Source organism: Oncorhynchus tshawytscha, linkage group LG12 (assembly GCF_018296145.1).
Source record: "Oncorhynchus tshawytscha isolate Ot180627B linkage group LG12, Otsh_v2.0, whole genome shotgun sequence".
NCBI classification, from domain to species: domain Eukaryota; kingdom Metazoa; phylum Chordata; class Actinopteri; order Salmoniformes; family Salmonidae; genus Oncorhynchus; species Oncorhynchus tshawytscha.
In genome coordinates, this window is record NC_056440.1 from 61,538,003 (window position 1) to 61,559,060 (window position 21,058).

Here is a 21,058-nt window from a genome sequence, read left to right on the forward strand (position 1 = left end):
AGGGACATATACTGTCAGGTACTGTAGGTACCATGAGTAGTCTATAGAGGGAGGGACATACACTGTCAGGTACTGTAGGTACCAGGGGTAGTCTGTAGAGGGAGGGACATACACTGTCAGGTACTGTAAGTAAAGAAGGTGATGTTCTTGTACAGCTACTGGGATGCTGGCAACAATGGTGATACGTGGAGATTAATGAACCCCACTCACCTATACAGAGTGCAGGGGGAATGCCCACACACAGTATGTACTGGTAGATCATGAAGATGCTGAGGAACAGGCAGTACTTGGGCCAGATCTGAGCGATGGCCGCCCGGCGGCGCCGTACCATGATGGCCACCAACCAACAGCTATGGATTATGACTAGGAAGTTCATCCGCTGGCCAATCACATTCACCGTCATCATGAAGCAGATCTTGGAATGATACATGGACAGAAAAAGACATGGTAAGATATGAGAGGAATCCAAAAGCATCGAGAGATACACCAACATGCTTTTGAATAGTAACTCCAAACAGCAGCAAGAGGCCTACCTCCAGGCCAAACTTGTAGAAGCTGTAGTTGAGTAGGTACTTGATGCAGGCCAGCAGGCCCTGGTCCAGGGTGTCTCTGGTGGCCTGGGGGAAGATGGCTGGGATGAGGGGAGGGGACCTCTGCTGCTGCCTGTAGTGGTGGTCCTGGTGGCGGTTCACTGTGGCCTCAAACACCAGCAGCATCAGCACCAGCAGGTGGTTCTAGAAGGACACAAACACGACAGCATGAGCTAGGTCCAGTACACTTGTTATTTGACCTAGTACCAAAGTTGTCAATTCAATTTCAATTCCAGTCAATTTAGAAGGTAAACAAAATTCTAATAAAGAAATGTTCCTCATTGAAAAGCAAAGAAGAATTGGAATTTCAGTGCTCTTCCTGAATTGAAATCGACCCCAACCCTGCCTAGTACACATATAAAAAAAATGAATCATGAAGACGAACATAGCTCAATGACATTTCCTTATAATCATAGTAAAAAAAACTGTCCCGAAGAGCATTGATCTCACCTTGCTATAGCCCAGCACGGTGGCATCCTTCCTGAAGCCAAACCAGTTGGCTGGGTCTACAGGCTCTCTGTACAGAGTGGAGTTCAGGACCTCAGCATCTTTCAGATTGGTTTCATTCGCCAAGGGCTATGATGGAAAGAAAGAGAAATGGAGATGGAGCGAGAGAGAGAAAGAAAGAAAAAGAAAGAAAGAAAGGGAGAGAGAGAGAGAGAGAGAGAGAGGGAGAGAGCGAGTATATATGAGACTGAGGAACTGCAGCCAAACGTCGCTGCAAATCACAGAAAAATAAACAAAAGGCTGTTCTCCACTAAATGGCCGTAAAGCAGGTAGACTAAACACGTCAACAGAATTCGCACATGAAACTGCCTGTAGTTAGCACCAAGGTATTAGCTTCTCACCAGGGGTAAATACTAGCATAGCGTGCACTCAGCAGAACGCTGGCAGCAGGAGTGTGAAAATGCTATCAATATAAACAGAGAGCATAGCTCTGTACACTTTCATCTGTACTCCACTGTCTGTGTGTCTTTCCAGACTGGTGTCTCACCACAGTACAGTTGTTGGAGTACTCGACAGGGTCGACGATGCTGAGCTGGTAGAGCATCTTGCAGACGATGATGATGCAGACCCAGACGGTGGACAGACAGCAAGCCATGTGACGGAAGCGGGAGTAGGGCATGGCAAACGCCCAGAGCACCACCAGAACCAGGTTCATCACAGACGGCTGAGACAGACAGACAGACAGAAAGAACGAGAATAAGACAGAAAGAAATAGAGAGAGAGTGCGAGAGAGACAGACAAAGAGAGAGGCAGTTTAGAAAAAGAGGGGGGGATAAGGGCTTGCTTCCAAATTCACAAGGTGCATAATAGACTTTAACAGATGACGGCTGTGGACTACTGACCTCACCCAGAGCCACCCAGACCACGAAAAAGGCCACCATCTTGAGGATGTGCAGCTCCAGGACCCTCCAGATTAACACTTGGATCTGGGTCAGCGTGTCAGATAACTTCCTGAACAGAACTACCAGCCTGTTCACCACCAAACCCCACTTACTGGGCATCATCTCTGTACAGCAGAGAGAAAGAGAGCGAGACACCATTATAGACACGCCACATATGAAGAGACACTTGCCTTGTACTGTTTTTGTTTGTACAATTGTAAGCGGTCTTTGGGTCCTAGAGAAGCACCATACAAATCCAATGTATAAAGGGTTGCCCGGAGACTGCATGAAGCTCAACAACACCTGTGCTCACCATCATCCTCTGATTCGTCATCCCCCAGATCCGTCACCAGGTCATCCTCCTCAAACACAGCCCCATCATCACAGCGGCGGACCTCTGGTCTGTGCCTGTTCCTCTTCCTGTGGGATCAAAATAATGTCATCATATAGGATATTATTTTCTGCAGAGGTGGACAACGGCTCTGTCCGGCAGTGATGTTAAATGAGATGGACGGCACACGACTGAACTCTCATTCACTATGGACTCTATTACGTGGGCATTTGAGGAGCATATTCTCGATCATCCTCTGTCTGGCAGTGAGTCATACTGTGTGGGAGGAGCCCGAGAGGAGCGTACCTGTGTATGGGCGTGACGTGGTCCAGGTCTGTGATCCTCATAAAGGGTTTGTGGAAGTAGTGCAGCTGCAGGATGCAGGCCAGCAGGAAGAAGCCTGGGATCAGGATGCTGGTGAACAGCTCGGTCAGCTTAAAGGTCTCCAGGCCGATGTCAGCCAGCCTGCAGGGAGACAGAGGAGCAGGACTCGCTAGAATTTCCAGAGGTTTCTACTATACTCATTGTACACCTCAAACCCAGATGGGAGTGATCAGGACACCATAGAACATCTGGAAAAACCACATCCATGAACCCAGATCGATGTTAATATAGGCCACTTCATCATCAAACATAATGACAAACCTAATAAGAAAGTGTGTATTAGTCTTGACCACACAGTGAGGTGGGGAGGAACGTACTGCTCTTCAGTGAAGCCGGTGAAGTTCTTCCAGTAGGCAGGGAAGTCCTCAAACTGGAAGGTATAGATGGTGATAAGGACCAGCATGGTGTAGGCCACCACCAGCCACCAGAAAACCTTGAGCAGCCTTCTCCACAGAGAGTAGTACACCTGACGATATAGGTTACAGTGACAGTCAAGGTGGGGGTGGAGAACAACAACAACATTCCTTAACATGTCAATGACCAGTCAGTTTGACCACAGGTCAAATCGAGGTAACTGAGTTATCCCCAGTGCGACCAGAGGCAATTTGCCGCATAAAAGCAGTTTGTTGTGTGCTGCACTGAAGCTGACCCTGTGTTACACTAATGTTTGTTTCTGTGTGGAAGGTTGAGAGCAGAAGCAGAAAACACACGTACGAAGTAGCAGTTGGACCAATAAAGTAGTATTGTAATATGGAAATCACAAGGAGTTGATGATGGGGGTCATAGTTTAAAGGACTTCAGAGTGTGACCCCCCTGGACTGATGGTGCCTACCTACCTGGTAGAGACAGAGGCAAAGCAGGAAGAGCAGCATGTAGATGATCTTGTAGCCCACCAGCTTGCCAGCGAAGCTGACCATGATGAACATGCCTCCACACACGTAGATCCAGTACTTGGCATAGCAGCTCATCACCAGTCTGCCCACAACCTTCAGAACCGACTCGTTCTGCCCGCTCCCCTCTGTGGACCCAAAGGGAGAAGGAGCACCTTGTTACTAACCAAACTGAAGACACTGCCATAGTGCACGGCGCACATGATTCGCAGTCAGTGCGAAAATGTATGCTCTCACTACTGTAAAGGTCGCTCTGGATGAGAGCGTCTGCTAAATGACTCAAATGTAAAATGTAGATAGTGGGAGAGAATGTTACTGGGCCAGACCATACTAAAGCACACACCTGGGAACTTCACAACTTTCGTGAAGTACTTCATTTTGTAGAGAGAGTGTGAATCGGAAGTGTCTCACCTCCAGTGGTGACCTCCTGTAGAGGGGCAGACCCGCCCTTCTTCCTGCTGAAGTTGTCCTTCACTGACTGGCGCAGGAGCAGCCAGAACGTCAGCGTGTACAGCAGCTGACAGGATCAACAAAACAGACCGAGGGAGAGAGGAGCGGAGGAGAGAGATGAGACACCATCGGAGTCTTGACACTGTTAGGGAGATTGACTGCAGGATCGCACTTTTAAGTGGTTCTACACCTTTAAGAAAGTGCAGGAGCATATACTGTTAAATAGCCTATTCAGCATATGGGACAGGCATGTTTTACACATAAAAGATTTGCTGAGTGGTTGAACTTTTCAGGTACGCACTTAATGATACCTTGTGGACATGTTTCCTACACCACTTGAGTCTTCAGAATACAGACTACTGCACTGTCAATTTCCTGTAGGCACTTAACAGGCTGCATTCATTGACATTTCCCAGCGCCTTTGTCCCACTGCTGACCCTGTCCCCTCCACCCCTACCCCCTCTCTCCTCACCATGGCCCCCAGTCGGAGGCAGGGGTACTGGGCTCGGTCCAGACCCAGCTGCCTGAGGCTCATGGTGCCCACGGTGCGGGGCAGCTCCGGCTGCAGGTCCATGGCCCAGACGTACTGCAGGAAGCAGAGGGCCAGGACGTAGAGCAGGATGAAGGGAGAGCACAGCATGGCGAAGTGGCGCCTCGCACGCAGCATCCAGATCAGACAGGCCCACAGCAGCAGCACGAACGTCAGCCAGCTGTGGTAGGTGATGCTCCACACCTGCAGAGGGGCATCATGGGAGATGGAGTTCAGGTAAAGACATGACATACCCTCACTGAGAACTGCGGTCACAGAATTAAGGCATGGTTCCAATATCCCATGCATTCTTAGTGGTATTCTAGTGTGGATATTGGAACATAGCCTAATGTACCCATAGGGCTCACAGAGAGGATACATTTAGAATGTGAATAAGATTTCAGTGTTACCATCATGGCGATGAGAGCACACACGTAGCTCTGCTGCATGACCACTCTACCCAGCAGGTGCAGAGGGTGGTCCCCGTGCTGTCCATCAGGGGCGCTACTGAGCCCTGGGCCAAAGTCCTGATGACTGGAGCCATTGGTGACGCCGTCTACTGTGCTCTCTATAGACTGAAGCGTGTTCTGGAACACATACACAACACACCTTTATAAATAACACCACCAACGCACAGTCAGAGAATGGCGGACAGTAGTACATTGGAATGCATGGAGCAGGGCAGGGATGCTATCAGGTATCTCATGCCCACCTCAGTGTCGCCCTGGCTGGGTCGTCTCTGAGCGGACCAGGGCTTCAGTTCCACCTCTCCTCCTCCAGCCTCTGTTCCTTTGACTAGCTGGGCCCCCTCCTCACCCTGTCATATAAGCAAGTACTGATTCAGTAAGCAGCACATGTCAATCAAGACAGACAGGTGTGTTTCATGCCTCGGAGTGCTGATGTCAGTACCTTGTCAGCCGATCCATGGTGGCTGCTGATCTTCAGGACCGTCGCCACGGTGATGTACAGGAGAAGCAGGATCCCGGGGTTGACATACACCGGCCAATCATGCTCCGTGTTAAGGATGAGGTCATAGGAGGCGGAGCAGTTGCCAGGTTTGATGATATCCTTGAGGCCAAACAGTCTGGGGGTTGAGAAGAGGGGAGAGGGAATGTAACAGAAGCCTGTATATGGAGTTGAGGAAACATGGTTTCTCTGTGAAACGGCATCAAACTTTAACGCACAGTTTAGCCCTGGGTTCACCCTGCCGTGACACCCATTGGTTATAGTTTCAAGGCAGGGGAAATGTCTGGTTAGATTTGTGAGCTGGAACTGACTTCTAATGTTGATGGCTGAGTGTGGCTGAGAGCCAGAGGTAGAGAGGTGAAGATAGAGAAGGAGAGATAGAAGGAAAGATCACAGGTGTTTCCACCTGGGAGGCCTTGATAACAGCAGTACATATCTCTCTCCCTCTATCTCTCTTTAGCATCCTATGCCAAAACCCCAAGGCACCGAGATAGAATGCTACAGGACGGCTTCATCACACCCACCCCATTTGGTAATATTCCAAAAACAACTTGCCAGTATTTCCTCACATAGCTTTCACACTCTCCCTCCACTCCTCCCCTCTCATTTCACTCCATTCCTCTTCTTCCCCCTCCTTCCCTCCATTGATACTTAGAACTATGACACAAAACTGAGAAGTTTCTCATTTCCATTCATCTGCTGTTAGGTAATAGTGCAGTCTGCAACTGTCTCAACAAGATCACAACCCCAAAAAGATGATATGTTTAAGGTTATCAGAACCATGTGAGCCAAGGAGTCATTGCATACAAATCACTTCTGAATCTATATGTTTGAATCACAATCTTGAGCTAGTGTGCCAACCAGGAGCATCGCTATGGCTGTGGCCAGTCCCTGTGAGAAGTAAAGCTGTGTAGGTACTAGAGACATGGAAAACAATGACTAAAACAGAATAGAATGACTTATTTGGGTCGAGGTGGGGTGGGGCACTGACCTGGCCCACAGGCTGGCAGGGGGGAAGATGCCCTGGGCAATGGGGCACTGGTACAGGTAGAGACACACCAGGTGGCCCGCCGTGAAAAAGCCCACCATCACACACAGCACGTTGAAGCCTAGGTGGCTGATGGGAAAGTGGCAGGCCCACCACGTGCACACGCCGATGAAAAGCAGGAAGTAGATTGCAGAGAAGGCCGAGGGTAAGGTGATGCCTGGGGAACAGAGATACAGACGAGGGACTTAATCAACACAATACAACAATACGTTGCATGTCGTCTCTCATATACAACAGATCATACATGGACATCTTAAAGCAGTTCCCCCCCCCCCACTTCAATGCAGGGATGGGTAACTGCCGGCCCCCTTTTGAAGGCCCTCCAATAAATTTCCCACCAAAATTAAAAATGTAAATACATTACATTTTTGGGGGGGAACTCAGTCAGGGTCTCAGCTTACTGTTGCGAGGTAGAATACAAAAGGTGCAATTTGTTGTGCATCAACTGTTTATATCTTGTTATGTCAGTCACTGTTAGTCACTCAATTAGCCCATATCAGCAAAAATGTTTTGGAATGGTAAGTTAGTCGAGTGGCCAGCTAACTAAACATGTAGTAATCAAGGTCGAATTAGAGCCTGGGGCGGGCATTGATTTTGTTAGTCAGTCTCACTCAGATATCATATTAAAAACTGCAAAAATTTCTCTCCACCCTATGTGAAAATGTGTAGAATTGCAGGAAACTAGCTGAAAACAGCTCATTTTCTCTTCTGCCCCATGGCAAAATGGGTAGAATTGCACGAAATGAACTCTAAAACAAACAAAAAAATTATCTCTACAACTGCGGACCGTCATGATGAGTTCAGAATTTTTGTGGCCCCCACCTCCATCAAAGTTGCCCATCCCTGCTTTAATGCCTCCATGATTTATTTAAATCAATTATTACCAGTATATTAATTTCCTTTTATAATTAAGCAGTAATACAGAGGTTATTCCCTTGACTCCACTCCACTCTACCCTCTCCTCCCTCCAGTTCTCACCAGCCAGGGCCAGCAGGGTGATAGCCAGGATCCGGCCCAGGTCCCTCAGGACCTTCTGGGCTGTGGCTCGGAGCCGAGCCGCCAGGTGCTTGGCACGAGTTGCTGCAGAAACCACGGGGTCACTGGGAGACGACATGCCTTCCTCATCTCCCTCCTCTTCCTCCTCTTCACCCTCCTTTGTCTCTGACTCATCCTCGGTCTGGAAAGAACCAAAGCATGAGCCAAAAGTAAACAGATATTCGTAAATGGAATTCATACTTTTAAAAATTGAACCTTTATTTAGGCAGAGAGTCCCATTGAGACCGAGGTCTCTTTTGCAAGGGAGCCCTATTGCACAAGGCCAGCAGCAATTGAACAATAAAACGTGAGAACAAATACTTCAATAAAGTGCCATGTCAACAGAGCGGTAAATCTCAGATCCAATGCCATCTGTATCCCCGTTATCAAAAGCACTTAACTTCCATGACAAGAACCTGGCGCAAAGCATAACCGTCAGACATAGATATGCAATACTATTCTTGTCATCTATAGTTACGTGCATACAGTAGGTCAACATTGTAAAAGGTCAAACTGACATGGCACATTACACACTCATAGAGATCACTTTCTGACTCGGGCACTAAGTTCATTACAATCCTGTACACACTAGAGTCCCAGAGTGGCCAGGGAAAGCATACAGCGTCTGTTCCAGCTTAGGGAAAAAGACTTGCACAGAAACTGGCACCACGGATAAGATAATAAACACGAATTACAGAAATGATAACATAGGGAGCGCATAGGGAGTGTTGAATCTGAGATAAAACAGCTCAACTTAGAGCTCAGTTACAAACGTAATATGCCTGTCCAGGCATAACAATGTTATGCTTTTATGGTGCAATACTCAATAAAAGTGTTTTCAATTTTACAACATATAATTTTATGGAGAGACCTGCCAAGCAAACCCCTCAAAAACACAATGATGATGTGACCTTTGTGACGATTCTGTAGAAATCAGGTGTGTCATGAGACGTTTTATAAAACTAACCAGTGAGACTGTTTACCAGGTTCTGTGTTGTTACCATGGTGACTCATGTACTGTCTGTCTTTTCTTCTTTTTGGCAGTGCTTGTCACTATTCTCAGTAGCGGGCCAGAGGCATCTTGACCTAGACCGGCGGCTGCTACCATGACGGAGAATGTTCCCACTGAGAGGATGAGTACACAAACGAGACGACAGAGTGGCCCTGAGCACAACAGAGTGGCTATCCTGTCACTCTAACCCCAGGTTATCAGGAGGGACCAAGATCTAATGGGGTGTGGAGGAAACCACCTGTCAATCACAGGTGTTAGGTTGGCACACTGTACCAACGTGAGAGAACGAGAGGGGGACCGCGTTTGTGTGTTTTGGGGGTGCATTCATAGTTCCTTCCACAAACTGCTAAGAGCATGCCCTAAGGGTGCTGTAGCACTCATAGCAGTCATTTCCCTCTGATGCTGAATGATGTGGTAAATGTATTTGCATCACTGACAGGAGTGTGTCAGAGGGTCAGATGTAACCGGGACATTAGTCACATGATACTGAGGTCAAAGCATCATTCAAATCCCTCCCTGCTCAGCACCTCAGCCACAAGGAGATAACACAAACACCGGGCCTGGGTGAACTAATACTGTGATAGGGTTTTTATAACTTATAGCTTTACAAATATACCCAGCATCTCATCTGTCACAGCACATTAACGTGCCACCAACAGGTGGCATCTGTTGCCACATTGTCACCCTGGTTATCCCTTGGCCTGAGTAGTCACGTCCTGTTGCTCATATAACTAATTCCACTGTGTTTCCCCTCGTAAATACACTGGACCTGGTATCCTGTCTGTTCACTGCTCTTAACCTTGATGTGTAAGAGTGTATTTGTGTTTGTACTGTACTCTAAGTACATGTGTGACATTGATTATCATGAGGGTCATGAACAGATGCAATACAAAAACCCACCCACCCACCCACCAACCAACCAACCAGAGGGAAGAGTCTCAAACATGGTATCTATCTGCTCCATAAGATTCTGTGTCATTGACTACAGTTCAGGACACCAGGACTTATTTCATAGGTCACAAGAGGTTGGGGTAATGTGACACTATAAAAAGGTTAGAAAGACACTTGAAAAGATAAATGAAAAAGATTTTTCCAGCCTCCCGAGTGGTGCAGTGTTCTAAGGCATTGCATCACAGTGCTAGCTGTGACACTAGAGAGCCTGGTTTGAGTCCAGGCTCTGCTGCTGCCAGCCATTGGCCCAGCGTATTCTGGGTTAGGGGAAGGTTTGGCCTGTCCCATCGCGCACTAGTGACTCCTGTGGCGGGCCGGGCACAATGCACGCTGTCAAGGTTGCCAGGTGTACAGTGTTTCCTCCGACACATTGGTAAGGCTGGCTTCTGGGTTTAGCGGGCGTTGTGTCAAGAAGCAGTGCGGTTTGGCTGGGTTGTGTTTCAGAGGACACACGGCTCTCGACCTTAGTCTCTCCTGAGTCCATACGGGAGTTGCAGCGATGCGACAGGACTGTAACTACCAATTGGATATCATGAAAAAGGGCTACAATTTTTTTTAAAGACACAAAGAAAATACGCTACCGGACAAAAGTTTTAGAACACCTACTCATTCAAGGGTTTTTCTTTATTTTTTACCATTTTCCAAATTGTTGAATAATAGTGAAGACATCAAAACTATGAAATAACATATGGAATCCTGTAGTAACCAAAAAAGTGTTAAACAAATCAAAATATATTTTATTTTTGAGATTCTTCAAATAGCCACCCTTCGCCTTGATGACAGCTTTGCATACTCTTGGCATTCTCTCAACCAGCTTCATGAGGTAGATGAATTTAATTCTTAAAAGTTAATTTGTGGTATTTCTTTCTTTCTTAATTCATTTGAGCCCATAAGTTGTGTTGTGACAAAGTAGGGGTCCAGAAGATAGCCCTATTTGGTAAAATACCAAGTCCATATTATGGCAAGAACAGCTCAAATAAGCAAAGAGAAATTACACTCCATCATTACTTTAAGATATGAAGGTCAGTCAATACAAAACATTTCAAGAACTTTGAAAGTTTCTTCAAGTGCAGTCGCAAAAACCCATCAAGCGCTATGATGAAACTGGCTCTCATGAGGACCGCCACAGGAAAGGAAGACCCAGAGTTACCTCTGCTGCAGAGGATAAGTTCATTAGAGTTACCAGCCTCAGAAGTTGTAGCCCAAATAAATGCTTCACAGAGTTCAAGTAACAGACACATCGCAAGATCAACTGTTCAGAGGAGACTGTGTGAATAAGGCCTTCATGGATGAATTGCTGCAAAGAAACCACTACTAAAGGACACCAATAAGAAGAAGAGGCTTGCTTGGGCCAAGAAGCATGAGCAAGGACATTAGACCGGTGGAAATTTGTCCTTTGGTCTGGAGTCCAAATTGGAGATTTTTGGTTCCAACTGCCGTGTCTTTGTGAGATGCAGTGTGGGTGAATGGATGATCTCGCATGTGTATTTCCCACCGTGAAGCATGGAGGAGGAGGTGTTGTGGTGTAGGAGTGTTTTTCTGGTGTCACTGTCTGTGATTTATTTAGATTTCAAGGCACACTTAACCAGCATGGCTACCACAGCATTCTGCAGCGATACGCCATCCCATCTGGTTTGGGCTTAGTGTGACTATCATTTGTTTTTTAACAAGACAATGACACAACACACCTCCAGGCTGTGTAAGGGCTATTTTACCAAGAAGGAGAGTGATGGAGTGCTGCATCAGATGACCTGGCCTCCGCAATCCTCCGACCTCAACCAAATTGAGATGGTTTGGGAGGAGTCAAACTGCAGAGTGAAGGAAAAGCAGCCAACAAGTGCTCAACATATGTGGGAACTCCTTCAAGACTGTTGGAGAAGCCGAATGAATTAATGAATGAATTAATGAATGAATTAAATGTAAAGTCCTAATACAATTTTTAATTATCCCTCTTAGACTCTGTGCTGGGTTGTTGTGTTTGGTTTCATTAAATGCTGCTATCTAAGGTTCTCACTGGTTAACTTGGCTGGCATGAGACAACCAGCCACCGCCTGGCCGTCTCACCCCGTTACACTCCCGAATAGAATAACAAGCAGTGGGAGAGAGTTTATAATGCTGTTTTATGTGTCTGTTTGAGTCTGGCAAGAGGAAGATAACTATTGATGTGTGGAATAAAGAAAAGGGGAAACTCCCTGACAAACACCTGCACCAAAACACATCTCAACTACTAGTTACCCAGTGTGCCCATACACTCTTAGAAAAAGGGTTATTCGGCTGTACGCAGAGGAGAAACATTTTTGGTTCCACATAGAACCATTTTTGGAAAGGGTTTAATGTGGAACCAAAAAGGGTTCTACTAAGGTTTCTCCTATGGGGACAGCTGAAGAACTGTTTAAGGTTCTAGATAGTACACTAGATAGCTATCTACAACTTTCCATTACCAAAAATGCATTATCGTAAGCATCAGCAACATTATTCTCGATGATGGAATACTGTATAAGAGGCAGAGTGTGTGGTGTGTGTGTCTGTGTGTGTGGGATTCCAACTACCCGGAGTCCCTGTAGTCTTCTGTTTAACCTAGAGCGTTTGGGTTAGTCTGTGTGCTGCTGACTGTTCAGTGGTAGAATGATCAAAAGACAGACACAAGGAAAGTAGGCCTCTCTCTCCCCACTCTCCCTCATGTTTCATTAATACCGCTTTTCTTATCTCATCCTATGACCAGAAGTATCTCTAGACAGATGCTTGCCTCTCACTAACTATTCCCTTCTTTCAGGCGCCTCTCTAACCTTCTAATGAGGACTTGTGAGAGAAGTATTGCTAGGAGGCAGAACGGTCAAGCACCCAGAACATTCCTTCATCTAGGATTCCTCCCAAGAGATCATCATCAACATCACTCTCATCACGCTCCATCTCCCTAATACACCCTCTCCGTCTGTTATACTCTCCCTCTCTTTCCCTCACATACCTCCCTATTTCCCTCCATCATGTCCCCTCTCTTCTCCTGACTGTCCAGTGGCTCCTCTGCGGTCTCAACTGCTGCTCTGATGACTGCCTGGCCTTCATGACTCCAGCCTCCTCTCAGTGTGACCTGTTCCAGGGGAGTCGTTGACACCCCCAGCGTGTGAAGTCAACCGCTGACCACGGGAGTCTCATCACTGAGGAATCCTGCTTAGGGTGGGCTAAGAGGGGTGGCATTCCTCACACATACAGTACATCATCCCTTAACTACGCCATCCCTCATACACATGCACAACCTGTCACCCGCACGACATCCCTCCCATACACCCTGGATCAACAGGGGGGACAGGGTCATGGGTTAGCCACGTGCACAACCAAATGTGATTCTGTTTCTGGAGCTGCACATGGAGTTTTCATGAAGACTAATCCTCCTCTACAAAATAAGACAGGAATGTTTATGTTACTGACAAACCACTGCTGACTCCCCTGGCCTCCCTTAGATGTAGTTCTGAGTGAAACCATGGGAGCCAGAGGGAGAGTGAACGGCGTATGATGAGAGGGTGGGGTGAGGTATACTGTATGTGTTAAAGGATGTGACTAAACTGCCCACTTCACAAACACAGTCTCCCGTTTCCCGGCCACATTAAAGACCATTGTCTAAGCCTCTCTGGCTGGAGGCAGCCGCTCGTTCCCAAACACAGGAACAGACGCAGAATGTTGCGGTTGGAACGTTACAGCAACATCACAGAGATGTTGTGAGAATGTTGTTTTTGATGTGTGTGCAGGTCTGAAAGTGGGCGCGTGGGAGAAGAGAGCGCTGCTCAACTGGTGTTGAGTGTACTGCACAGCCAGGGAGAACTGCAGTGCACCCGATGGCAGGGCTCTAGTGGTCGTCTGTCTGAACGACGTATTGTCTGAGCAGAGCAGAGGGGCAACCCCTGTCACCCAGTCAACACATGGCAATCAATCTTCAGAGTGCTCCCTCAATCAGCACAGCACTTCTGAAGCAATGTAATAGAGAGTGGACAAGAGGCTCAACAGCAGTTTGGTTGCGTTTGATCATTGATCGAGTCATGGCCCTTTTTTCATTTTCTGACACAGATTGGGGCAGGCTGTGTTTGTTTGGATGGTTGCCCTGGCTACGACAGGAGTAGAAAACTGTTGCTCCGGGCAGCTGTACAGGGAGTGTGTTCGGATGGCACAAGGCAACAGAAAGAACGATAAGAGAGAGAGAAAAAAACTAGATTGAGAGTAGAATGTAGTCTGGAGAGTGAAGAGCAGCCGAGACTGTTGGCGACAATGAAAATGGAAGAGAAAAGCTTCCACTAATAGACTGGCGAAACGTCAGTGAGTGTGTGTGTGTGTGAGAGAGAGAGAGAGAGAGAGAGAGAGAGAGAGAGAGAGAGTGAGGCCCATGCGTTGGAGGCAGCATTACGTCTGGGGAGCACCTCTCTTTCCCAGGCAGGCTGAGGATGGGCTAGCCTCCCACACTGTGGAGCAGAGCAGGAAACCAAGTCAGCTGGTGGAACAATACCTACCTCTGTCACCAGCACCAGGTCTGAGGGAAACTCCCCATTAACTCCCTGTGTCTCTCTCTGCTCCAGTAACACCACAACAAACACTAACACACCAGAGAGCAGTAACACTAAACTACTGTAGCATACCACAACACTGTTTCACCACAAGATACAGAGAATAATAATCTCTCTCTTACCAGCAGTGATTGCGCAACAGTGCTATCAGCATACCGCTGTGCGTCTTCTGTGAATATTCTGAATGTGATGTCCTATATAATCTGCAATTTTGAAATATGTTTAAAGGGAAGTAATTATACACAAATTTGTTTGTTACTCAAGAATTCTTTCATTTAAGAAACGGTTGTGCACAAAACATGAAATTAATATGAACAGTGTGGAAGGGCTTGAGGCAAGCGCGGACATGGCCAGCCCAGCTCAGACATTCATTCCAGCACTGACCTCAGCCATAACCCTCCTCTATAATCAGAGACAAGACATTGGGTGCCATAACGTTCCATTAGAATGTACTGTTCTAAAGTTCCATTATATATAGCAGCCCATGCAGCAGTGACTCAACCACTTCCATTTCCTGAGTGGTGGAAGCCAGGAACACTGCCTATTATTTGTGACTCACTGATTCGCAGCACAAGACCATTGCCACTACTCTATATATGGCTCGGAGTATTACCATATAAGGAGTGCTTTAATTTGTAAATCGGGAGGTGCCGGACCAAAAAGTGAGCGCGAGAGGGGTGTGACGAGATACCGGAACGTATTTTAAAAAATCACACTTATAATAAAGCATTGCATGCATATCATCGCATTTGCATAGTGGCATCGAGCAGTAGAGTAGAGGCATTTACAGAAGTTGCACACATGGGACATTTTTGGGGGACTTTTATAAACGCATTTCATGCAATTCTACGTCATTTTACATGACTGGAGACTTTGGCAGAATATTTTTTAATACTGCACAAATGATCGAAATGGCTGGCTACTTTGATACGGACAAACTGAGATAAATAAAAACGACCTTGTCTTGAATCCAGCAATAGCCTAGGTCTAGGTGTGGAGACAGATCGAGGAGGAAATTATAGTCCTTAAAATGGTTCCCACTTTCACTGACTCACCCAATGATGTGGAACTCAAAGCATCTCTTTCTCTTTTGTAAAACAATATTTGGAAGTTGATCAAATCTTTTGGTAGACTACAGCATAGAGTGTTCTCTTCTCAGCAGGAGGCAGTTGCTTTCCAACCTGTATTTTCCCTCGATTGTACTTGAAATATTGCAAAAGACCTGTTTAATCTGCATGCTGTTTTTTCACTGACATATTTGCCGCGCGTTCCCGACTGCATGCTTTTCAACCATTCGCTGCCGGCACCCGCCTGCCCGACTAGCATCACTACCCAGGATGGTTCTGATCTAGAATATGTGGACAACTATAAATACCTAGGTGTCTGGCTAGACTGTAAACTCTCCTTCCAGACTCATATTAAGCATCTCCAATCCAAAATCAAATCTAGAATCGGCTTTCTATTTCACAACAAAGCCTCCTTCACTTACGCTGCCAAACTTACCCTAGTAAAACTGACTATCCTACCTATCCTCGAATTTGGCGATGTCATCTACAAAATATCTTCCAATACTCTACTCAGCAAACTGGATGCAGTCTATCACAGTGCCATCCGTTTTGTCACCAAAGCCCCTTATAGCACACACCACTGCGACCTGTATGCTCTAGTCGTCTGGCCCTCGCTACATATTCGTCGCCAGACCCACTGGCTCCAGGTCATCTATAAATCTATGCTAGGTAAAGCTCCGCCTTATCTAAGCTCACTGGTCACGATAACAACACCCACCCGTAGCACGCGCTCCAGCAGGTATATCTCACTGGTCATCCCCAAAGCCAACACCTCCTTTGGCCGCCTTACCTTCCAGTTCTCTGCTGCCAGTGACTGGAACGAATTGCAAAAATCACTGAAGCTGGAGACTTATATTTCCCTCACTAACTTTAAACATCAGCTATCTGAGTAGCTAACCGATTGCTGCAGCTGTACATAGTCCATCTGTAAATAGTCCACCCAATCTACCTACCTCATCCCCATATTGTTTTTATTTACTTTTCTGCTCTTTTGCACACCAGTATCTCTACTTGCACATCATCATCTGCTCATTTATCACTCCAGTGCTAATCTGCTAAATTGTAATTACTTCGCTACTATGGCCTATTTCTTGCCTTACCTCCTCCATTTGCACACAATGTATATAGACTTTCTTTTTTTATATTGTATTATTGGCTGTATGTTTGTTTATTCCATGTGTAACTCTGTGTTGTTGTTTGTGTCACACTGCTTTGCTTTATCTTGGCCAGGTCGCAATTGCAAATGAGAACTTGTTCTCAACTTGCCTACCTGGTTAAAAAAAGGTGAAATATATATATATTTTAAATAAGGAAATGCATGAAGTGCAACGCTGGAGAGATGACAGTTGCAGGTTCATGCCTATCAGAGCAGAGAGGGATCATGGAAAGTGAATCTCATTCTAGTTATGTGAGAGATACTGGCGCACTTCTCACACAGCCACGGCCATGCGTTGGTCTCAAACATAGGTTACGGTGTTGCGCAAACCATAAACCCGGCCCGGCCCAACCCAAATCAACTCTTATTCTACTTTTTCACATTTTATCTGGGCACAGGAGAATAAACAAATAAGCAATTCGAATGAACTTTAATGGCTTTTATTCAAATTTTTATATTGCAAAAAGTGACAATTATTTTTCATGACACGAAAGATACCAGATCTAGCCAAATAGGTTGCGGAACAAATCAGTCCAAAATGGAGAGAAATGTAGCACTGGATATAAGTGTTCCTGGGGTATTTTACCTAGCACTTGCATGAGAAATGTGTGGGGGTGTGCATGTCCCACATATGTCCCATATTATTAGCAACATAGCGGTGAGGCCCAGTCTGTGTCTATAGAGTAGATAACCACTCACCCCCTGTATTGAGTCTGAGGCTACGGACAGGAAGGTGATGTCATCTCTCTTCTTGACCAGCCGGTTACACACCACCAGGGTAACCAGGGAGATCACAAACACCCCCAGGTCAGGACTCAGCAGACGCACCACACCCCACGGGTCATCCAGGGGCAGCCTAGAAGAAAGAGACACATGCAGAGGTCAAAGGTCATCAAAGACCTAACGAGGAACTACAAAGTGTACATTCTCACACACTTACACAAAGACAGTAAAGAGGGTACATGAACAATAACATGTACCACAACCAGTGAGTCATAAGATCAAAGAACAAACAGAAAGAACAAAAAGAGATGTAAGAGTGAACATTGGCTAAATTCTGCAAATAACAGTAAATGATCTCCACACACAGTTCAGGGAGGCATGATCCTCAGTGACAAGATACACAGACCCAATGTGCTGTTTCCAAATATTCCTCACATACCTGGATACACCGACGTGCCTCGCTAGCGTCTCCCACAAACTACCTGTAAAGACAGAGAGTGTTAGGACTACCAGCTCTCCCCAGGCCACTCTGTCTCTGCCACGGAATGTTGTTTAGGGAGGGGGGGGGGGATGTCATACAAGGCAAAGACTCTACAGAAAAACTACAACATAGCGTACAGCTACCATAGATGTTCCCATGAGCCCCCAGTATCTCTGGGAGTAAGCCACCGTGTCGGTATTTGAACGGGTTTGTGAGGCATGGGCAGACTGAAGCTGGAGGCAGCATGGTGGACTAGCTCACAGAGAAGCAAATAATATGACATCAAAGAACACTGCTTTAGCTATTAAAGCTCCTTGAGGACACATTTATTTGGGTTGGCCAAAATAAGCGCAGACCACAAAACAAAATCCACATATTCTACAGTCGGACGGTTGTAAGCATGGAGCCTTCACAAGCATCCCTTATAGCATTCCACGCTGGTGGCTAATGACAGAGCAGTCGACTGAGCGTGAAGAGAGCTGGACTTAATATGTCAAAATAAATCAGAGGTGGAGGCTATGATTTCATGGAGTTTCTTTCGACTAAGTCAGGGGTGTCAAACTCATTCCAAGGCGGGCCTAGTGACTGCTGTTTTTTTGTTGTTTTTAAGACCTAGACAAACAGGTGAGGGGAGTTCCTTACTAATCACTGGCCTTACTTCATCAGTCAAGTGCAAGGGAGGAGCGAAAACCCGCAGACACTCGGCCCTCCGTGGGATGAGTTTGACACAAGGTCTAAGTGATTGATTGAACCTAAACAAGCCCCTTATGTATGGCACGGGCCATTGTTTAGATATGCGGACTGAAAACATGGCAATGGAACGGCCTGTGTCAAAGACGTCTATATTAACTCACAGTTGTTTCCCAGCGCATGGTCCAGGTCAGGGATAGTGTACAGGCAGATCTGGAAGGAGACATGGGCTAGCAGGAAGAGGAGACTGGTGCAGAACAGAGCCTTGATGAAGCGTCCAGTATGTCCTGGAGAAAAGAGAGAGATGGAGTTAGAGGAGGGGAATGGGGGAGGGGGACCATGTAGAATATGAAAGGGAGGATAACATAACAATCAGTTCCTCCCATCCCTCAGGTTAAATAGGTTCAGGAAATAGCAGGGTGCACAGTACTAACTGAGCATGAACAGGACAGCGGGTCATTATAGAGGGTGTGGGTTGAAGTGTTTTCCAAGGACCTGTCCTGATCTGACTGAACTAAACATCCTCAACATCATCCCACCTTCAAATGATGCTTCATTTTCCACCAGTCAGAACACATACTGAGACCATGGAGGCACTAGTAATCACAGCAGTACATTTATAGTCTAAGCAGGAATTGCTTGTAACAGTTAATTGCCCGTTTTTAAACAAAATGGGAACATTGGACTATTATCAAGCCTGTGGATGGCATGGAGGTACTGTCCGTGCCGAACTGTGCTGCTGACCATAAAATGCCCCCCTGCCCGCTCTAGCCCTGAATCCCCTCCTCGCCAAAGGTTTGTGTGAGGCAGCTTTGATTGGTCTCCAAATAAAGCTGTCAGCTCCCATCGCTGGTGTAAAACAGGCCACAGTTAAGACAGGCACAAACTCCCAGTGTAGTGAACGAACGCTGCAGGTCCCTGTGGAATCCTGGGGGATTTTCCTTTACAGGCGTTGACTGGCTCAAGAAAATTAGCAGCTACAAGTCAGTGTTAAGGGACGCGCTTAGGGCTTTGATTGTGTTTTATAGGGCTGTTTTTCTCTGTGGCCTGCAGGGTGAAGGGCAGTTTAACGGCTCAGTGCTGCTCTACCACCCCCTCAATTACAGCAGACAGGAGGCTAGGTACTGCATTTACAGGCCTATCCCTGATCCCAGATTTAAGTTTATTCCACGAACATCAATTTACATTTATGACTAATACTAGACCTGAAGATGAAATAATATTCAACGTGGCATTGCTAGCTAGAGGTAGCACACCAGAGCAGTGAGAGAGTATTATTCATGAACCTGCTTTCTGAGCCTCATCCTTTTAAATCATTTCACGCATTGTCAACCATTCACGTTTGATTTCACGCGCACCACTCAGTGATGTGAACTTTGTGAAAAGGTTAAGATTGTCCCCCCCTCTTTCCAATTGTGCTGGATCAAGATCCATCACAGCCACTCTCTGTGTTAGACATGTTTATCTTTCCATGTATGAGATGGAAAGAAAAAGAGAGAGACGTGACAGAGCTGATCAAATGTCACACACACAGCCTGCCTACTGTAACCACACATGCTAATAACATCTCAGTGTGTGTTTTGGAAAAGAAGGGACCCGTCCAAGAGAGGAGTAAATAATATGGGAGGCGTTGTACACAACCAAGACCACCTGTTGAGGACGAGGTCATCCTGACTTACTGCAGACAGCTTTACTCAACCGCTGCAACCCAAACCCCTGCACATAAGCTCATCTGTCCCCAAGTGTGTGCGTGTGTGTGTGTATGTGTGTGTGTGTGTGTGTGTGTGTGTGTGTGTGTGTGTGTGTGTGTGTGTGTGTGTGTGCGTGTGTTTAAGTTAAGTTCACTGCACCATCTTCCCTCTCTTCAATCCCCTGGCTCTCTACCCCTGCTACTGGAAAATCATGATGTCATTGCCATTACATGGACAGTCTCTTTAAAACTCAACTCCAAAACAAATTCTGTAACAGCCTTGCTAATCACCAGCATGTGTCCTGTGTCACAGTATAGTTGAAGGCTATAATATGCACGCCTAGACCCACCTACCTGTATTTACACTGTCATTGCACAACACTAAGTAATCTGCGCCGTAATCGAAGTTTTGGGATCGTTTCCTCTTCCAAGAGATAAAGTAGGAATGGAATGTGGAGGTGCATTCCAGTATCTTAATACAAGGCCAGAGGGAGACAGCTCCTCACAGGGAACCAGAGCATGGTATGTAATGTTCTTTCCAGATCAGGTTTGATATAATGGCGATCTCTCTGAGGAGAGACCAGCACAGCCACCAATGTGGAAACGACATCTGAGACCTGCAATCGCTATGCCTAAAGTACTACCAACACATAACACAAACATTATATTAAAATCACATCCACCTTCACACCAGGGATTTTTAAAATGTATTTTATTTATATAACCTTTATTTAACTAGGCAAGTCAGTTAAGAACAAATTCTTATTTACAATGAAGGCCTACACCGGCCAAATCCAGGTGACGCTGGGCCAATTGTGTGCTTCCCTATGGGACTCCCAATCACGGCCGGATGTGTTTCAGCCTGGATTCAAACCAGGGACTGTAGTGTCACCTCTTGCACTAAGATGCATTGCCTTAGACCGCTGCGCCACTCGGGAGCATGACGTGACAGCCATTGTAATCAGGGCCTCATCATGTCTCATCAGATAGTGAACTATCTGAGAAGGTCTGGTTTTGGATCTGAGTGGGGGCAGCAGCGTTCTAGGTGAAAGTCAGAGGTGAGCAGAGGCCACTGGGTAGTGTAGTTCACTACAGGGAGATCAAACCCAAACTCAGTGAATTGCAGG

General features: G+C 46.4%; 1 protein-coding gene across 1 annotated transcript in view; it reads right to left on the reverse strand.

Moving 5' to 3' along the window:
- Positions 1–21,058, reverse strand: part of piezo1 (piezo-type mechanosensitive ion channel component 1) — a 74,728-nt gene that overhangs the window by 16,476 nt on the left and 37,194 nt on the right. The window contains exons 3-21 of the mRNA XM_042330863.1: positions 18,406–18,528; positions 17,510–17,552; positions 17,047–17,203; positions 7,555–7,753; positions 6,520–6,733; positions 5,472–5,646; positions 5,275–5,379; positions 4,973–5,149; positions 4,506–4,766; positions 3,995–4,100; positions 3,530–3,711; positions 3,011–3,159; positions 2,616–2,774; positions 2,292–2,398; positions 1,940–2,103; positions 1,585–1,761; positions 1,041–1,166; positions 534–734; positions 211–415 (exon numbers count right to left, since the gene is read on the reverse strand). Coding sequence (XP_042186797.1) covers positions 211–415; positions 534–734; positions 1,041–1,166; positions 1,585–1,761; positions 1,940–2,103; positions 2,292–2,398; positions 2,616–2,774; positions 3,011–3,159; positions 3,530–3,711; positions 3,995–4,100; positions 4,506–4,766; positions 4,973–5,149; positions 5,275–5,379; positions 5,472–5,646; positions 6,520–6,733; positions 7,555–7,753; positions 17,047–17,203; positions 17,510–17,552; positions 18,406–18,528 — 3,030 coding nt within the window. The remainder of the gene's footprint in view (positions 1–210; positions 416–533; positions 735–1,040; positions 1,167–1,584; positions 1,762–1,939; positions 2,104–2,291; positions 2,399–2,615; positions 2,775–3,010; positions 3,160–3,529; positions 3,712–3,994; positions 4,101–4,505; positions 4,767–4,972; positions 5,150–5,274; positions 5,380–5,471; positions 5,647–6,519; positions 6,734–7,554; positions 7,754–17,046; positions 17,204–17,509; positions 17,553–18,405; positions 18,529–21,058) is intronic.